The 6,000-nt window shown below is 37.3% G+C and overlaps 1 protein-coding gene across 1 annotated transcript; it reads left to right on the top strand.

The window, feature by feature from the left end:
* Positions 1 to 2,899: 2,899 nt before the first annotated feature.
* Positions 2,900 to 3,844, top strand: LOC133367808 (olfactory receptor 14A16-like). Its single transcript, XM_061591911.1, has one exon. It carries the CDS (start codon positions 2,909 to 2,911, stop codon positions 3,842 to 3,844), a length of 936 nt encoding a protein of 311 aa, XP_061447895.1. The 5' UTR covers positions 2,900 to 2,908.
* The last annotated feature ends 2,156 nt before the right edge of the window (positions 3,845 to 6,000 follow it).

Here is a 6,000-nt window from a genome sequence, read left to right as displayed (position 1 = left end):
GTGGGAGCTTCTTGTTATTGGTTTCCCTGAAGAAAACCACACAAATACCTGCAATATGACAAATTGCTATGCCAAAAGATGGTGGTGCTATCCCAGATGACCTTGGTGAATGCCCTCTTTTACAAAGAAAACCCTCAGAAAAAATACACTTCATATGATCTCATTCCAAACTTTGAAATGGAATTATTTTCTTTGTTTTTTAGACATATATGTATTGCTTTTTTGTTGTATCTAGAAAAACTATGTCTGTAATCTGATGATATTATCTATTATCTGCACAAAGCCAAAGTGGCCCTATTGAATAATTGTGCCGTAAGGCTGGCAAGCTGTTGTATTCTGGGTTGGAGACCAAGAATAGTTTTTTAAAAAAACCAACCACCACCATAGTTTAATGTTCTTGCAGAGACTTTCCTTCCAATGTTGAACACTTACATTAATTTGGTGTCATTGTCACTTCTGCTGAGATTCTAGAGGTTTTCAAAATAATACTAAACTCTGCAAAGGCCATCAAAAGCATTGTGGGATGTTCATTCCACAAGTGGTCAGATTGCCAGACTAGGACCAAGAGTCCTTCATTCGAATCCTTAGCTATCAAGGTCACTGGTTGACACTGAGCCAGTCACTAACTCTCACCCTTATATATTTCACAGGAGTGTTGTTAGGATAAAAATGGAGAAGCATATATTCACCAGATCTCTTCATGTTTAGTTGAACTAGAAGGTCTGAATACAGAACTTACATACATGCAGTTTTATGAACAGGAACATATGATTTGGAACCCTGTGTGACTGGGCCTCCTGACAGGTGGAGGAGTCTACAGTACAGCTCCCATGCAGTTCATGGACTTCACATTCAACTTTTTGCTGAATGCACCGAAGTCAGGGAGTCGGGCTCTCCTTCGGAGCTCTCTAAAATGCTTTTGTTCATTTCCACCAGATAGAGCTTATATGCTAGGGGATCTTTTAAGAATGGTGTGGACACCTGAACAAGGAATAAACATTGTTTATTCTAAACTCATACAGCAAGCTCTATTCACTTTCAGTGTCATAAATTTATTAAATCAATACTTCAAACACATCACAAAAGGGAGTGGACTGACAGTAAAGAGCAATATTTATTTATTTATTTGTTTGTTTGTTTATTTGTTTGTTTGTTTATATTCACCTTTCCTCCAAGGAGCTCAAGGTGGCCTATGTGGCTCTTCGCCTTCCCATTTTATCCTCACAACAATCCTGTGAGGTAGATTAGGTTCCAAAGTCACTAAGTGAGCTTTATGGCTGTGTGGGGATTTCAGTGCAACACTCTTACCACTATACCGCTCTGGCTCTTAAGTTACCAATACATAACAATATGTCTTTCAATAAGTACCAGACCTATGAACTTGAAAATATTTCACCCAGTCCTTTAGGTTTTGCTTGTGTGGAGATCACTAGAACTCAAAAGACCATAACTTATTTCAGTGGTTGCCAGAGAATGGTATTATCTATTCTTTCTTTCTTCAACCATTGCTCTTCTTCTCCCAAGATCCCCACATCAGGATTGTTCACATTCACTAGCCACTGGTTTTGGTTGGGATGGAGAATTTTGTTTGGAACACATGTTTATGTGCTGACTTAATTTGCATCTGGTGGTCCAATACATGGATCAGAACCGATCCTTGAGTTTTCTCATGACTCTGCATTTCGTGATATAGTTCTGGGCTCAAAAAATTCCAAAATTGCATTAAACTGTATTTTAAGATAAGATATATTTAGAAATGTGTATATTGAGATGAAATATGTATTTGAATTCATATTTTTATTATAAAATGCAGTGCCTTGCAAAGGTAATTCAGTAATATGAGAGCATTGGTCAGGGATCTGATTACTTTTGATAGGCACAGTACATATTTGAGTAAGTATTTAGATGCAAATTTTCATACACACACACACACAGTATGAACAGATTAATACTGCAACTTATGAATAAAAACAGGCAAAATTTACGCTAGTTGGAAATAGACAGGCCATCCATCTTTAGCTTACGGGGAAGTTATTTGTCAGTCAAATAATTTTTTCTGAGAACGATTCTGGCAGAGAAAGCACAGGTGGAAAATATTCTTTTGGAAAGTATCTCCATTTGGGGAATCGTACTTTGTAAGAAAGACTTTGTGGCTAACAGTCCTATATTAGGGTTTGGAGCTTGTTTAAACCAAGCAAACAGAGAGTAATATGGTGTTCTTGTTACACACCATATTGTTCCACAATATCTCCAACAAATATACATTGCCTTTCCCTTGTTCATCTAACAATTTTAATTCTTTACTTAGGAAAAAAAAATTCCACAGGTAACTTCCATAAGGCTCAAATAAGGCTTACAACATACCATAGGTTTGTGGATTTCCAATCTGTTCCTTGAGCTTTCCATGTTCATCCTTTCATGAGACTTAGCATGGTTTTCAGCAATGGACAGTTACAGAAAGGAAGTGGAAGTCCCCAACTAAGCAAATTGATCTCTGGTCTCTTGACAGCTATTGTAGTCTCAGGAATAGTTGCCTTTCCAAATTCAAAATGCTATAAGGAGGCAGAAGTAGCAAGCACATTGATATTGAGGATGGGGCCATTCAGAGCTTGGAAAAGTTACTTTTTTGAACTGCAACTCCCATCAGCCCAATCCAGTGGCCATGCTGGCTGGGGCTGATGGGAGTTGTAGTTCAAAAAAGTAACTTCTCCAAGCTCTGGCCATTGTTTAGTGAATGATGGGAGAGAGACTTCCTAAAAAGTGCTCAAGTTAGTTGTAAGGAGGTCACAACATTTCTTGAAATACAAACATTCCTTCTACTGCTGCAATAAAATATCATGAAAGATATAAATATCCACTAACTCACAATTGTTTAACTTATTTCTGCAGAAGGATCCAAATAAGTGAAATGGCTAACCAATCTACTCCGACAGCATTCCTTCTGATGGGGTTTTCCGATTATCATGATGCACAAATTTTGCATTCTGTAATGTTTCTCTTCATTTACTTAACAGCCGTACTTATAAATCTTCTCATCATCACAGCTGTTGTCTTAGACCACCACCTTCACAGCCCCATGTACTTCTTTTTGATCAACCTCTCACTGATAGATGTTTGTTCCATCTCCACTACTCTTCCCAAGTCCATAGCCATTTCACTGACAAACAACAAAATGATTTCTTTTTCTGGATGTGTCACACAGGTCTTCTTAGTTGTCACATTTGTGGGTGGCGAAATTACCTTGCTCGCTGTCATGGCTTATGACCGTTATGTAGCAATCTGCCATCCTCTACAATATTCTCTCATCATGAACTGGGATGCCTGTATCCAAATGGCAGGTGCTACCTGGATAACCAACCTGTTTCATGCAGTATTACAAACCAGTTTCACTTTCAGGCTAGATTTCTGCGGCTCTAATATTATTAGACAGTACTTCTGTGACATTCCTCAGTTGCAAAAGATTTCTTGTAGTGATACAAGAGTAAATCAATTATTGATTTTCATCATTGGGTTCATTGCGGACTTGTTTTGTTTTGCACTCATCTTTGCTTCCTATGGCTACATCTTCTCTGCTGTGCTGAGGATCCCATCGGTTCAAGGCAGATATAAAGCTTTCTCTACCTGCACTCCCCATCTGACTGTCTTTACTTTATTCTTTGTCACAGCTGTGTTTTCATACATGAGGCCTAAAGCACTTTCCTCTCCCACTGTGGACTTGGTTTCTGCTGTATTGTATACAGTTTTACCACCAGTTCTTAATCCCATTATTTATAGTTTCAGGAACAGGGACATCCAAGCAGCAATATGGAAAATACCCCCAAAGTTAAAAAACCTCATAACATGATTAATCACTTCCACATTTTTGTAAACAATATGCATGGATACACTAAATGTGTACCTCTGGTTGGACTGCTAAACACAGATATATTCCTTTCTGCTTTGAGAAAGGGTATTTCTCATTTTAAACCATGTAACATTCTACAAGGCTCTTAGATGTTTTCATATATTTAGTGAAGGAAAATCCACCAGTATTATGATTTCTTTAATTATCAGCAACAGATTCTACCATGAGAGGATTCTAGAGCAATATCTGAAATGTATCTGAGATCAGATTTAGAAATGTAGGTGTGGTGGGGAGGAGACAGACCTGATTAGTATTATTTATGTATTTTCATGTAATCAATTTCCTGAATAATGAGGAGGGAGGATTAAGACTGTTAAATAAATTTATTAGACTGATGTGGGATAAACCAAATACAATGTTGCCCCCATTAGTGAGTGCTATTGTACTCAACTCTTATTTTGGGGCTTCTCATAGGCATCTGGTTTGCCACTGTGAAAACAGTATGCTGAACTAGATGGGTCATTGGCCTGATCCAGTAGGCTCTTTTTCAGTTATCATATCAGAGTATAAATCACATTGGAGAAAATAGAGGACCCCTGTTGTGTTCAAATATGGGAAAGCTGTGAAAGAATACTAGAAGAAACATGCAACTATTTCTGGATTAAGATGCACGGTATCCATATTGTTACAAGAACATTCAGTAAAGGACACATTGGTACCCAGCAACTAAGTTTACCTAAGATCTGCAGTAAAAGTAATTATCTATATTGGAAGTCTATATACAGAGGCACAGAAATTTTCTCAAGAAATTTCATTTAATATAGGCAATATCTTAGAGCATGTGGTCGCCAATGGCCAGGGACGACGGGAGATGTAGTTCAGCAACATCTATAGGTGCAAAGGTTTCCTACACCTGCTATAACGGCCCAATGTATTAAGTTGTTTGAAAGATGCTGCCTCCCTCCCTTCAAAACAATATAAGCTGCTTTATGGTAAACCATTGAAAAGAAAAGAAACTCCTTGCTGAAAAGAATTGTTTATTTAATTATGGGAACTACTTAAGTAAAACACCATGGACTCTGGGGGTAAAACAAAGAAAGCAAAGAACAAAACAGTATAATTAACTGATTGGTTTATAGAGCGTTTGATCTGCTTTCATTCTTTGTGTTGGACTGTTTGTTCTATTTGTTGTGTTTTTTGTTTCTTTGTTTGTTTGAGTCATACTTTTATTGGGTTTTGTTTGTCCTCTGTCTCCCTTCCTCTTTACTTTCTTCTTTGTTTTGATGATTATTTAATTGTTACAGAAGAATGTCTTTTTTAAAAAAAAAAGTGTAACTGGTTTAAAATTTTAAATGTGTTGATGGTAATATGTTTTATAAGTAAGCACTAGTAATTTCTATTTTGCAATGAAAGAATAATAATGAAATAAATAAGAAATGAAAAATAATTGTACTCCTGAAGTCGATCTCAAAATTGGTCTAGCAATTTAGTCATGAATCTGGTTCTCTTCAAATTGAAGGCCCTATATTTGTTGAGAGGGATGCTAGTCTACCATCTCCTTAAATTGATTAGTTGTGTAATAGAGGATGTTATATTTAACAACAACAACAATAAAAACTTTGTCAGGTATCTTTGATGTGAAAACTTGTTTACTGACATTCTTGGAAAAACTGTTATTTGTAGCAGTTGTACATTTGTCCTGGTAGATGTTTCAATGTTAATAAACGTATTTTAAGAAAAAAGAATTGAATTATTTTATCGATTACAGCAAGTAAGCAGGTTTGGCATGGATGCACTAAACAGAAGGAAGGGCTGTGGAAAACCTGATGCACAAAAAAAGAAGCTTGTGGTAGCATGGCCAAGGCCTCTTATAGGCCTGGGCCTGTCACCACTCCTCCTGGAGCTCTTGCGAGGGAGTTGCATGGCGGCAGGATGACTCCATCCCTGCCTGTTGCTGCCTGGGGTCATGTGCTGCTGTTGGCAGAGGTGAAACAAAGGTCATAAAGGTCAGCCTTAATTATCCATTTAGAAAGGAAGGAAGGGGAAGGATGACAGGAAGGTGGAAAAGAACATTGGGGACTTAGGAACAACAAAAGGTCAAAATTAATTTTAGTTATTTTCTGTCATTAACCCTCAACTTCCCAGCTCTTAATGAC

The sequence above is a fragment of the Rhineura floridana genome, chromosome 11, assembly GCF_030035675.1.
Source record: "Rhineura floridana isolate rRhiFlo1 chromosome 11, rRhiFlo1.hap2, whole genome shotgun sequence".
Taxonomy (NCBI): Eukaryota; Metazoa; Chordata; class Lepidosauria; order Squamata; family Rhineuridae; genus Rhineura; species Rhineura floridana.
The sequence above is the reverse complement of the archived record's forward strand: the minus strand, read 5'-3'. Positions and strand labels throughout refer to the sequence as shown.

What these genes read in the sequence shown, in the direction of transcription:
- LOC133367808 (XM_061591911.1), top strand. Translation starts at nt 2,909, where the DNA reads ATGGCTAACCAATCTACTCCGACAGCATTCCTTCTGATGGGGTTTTCC.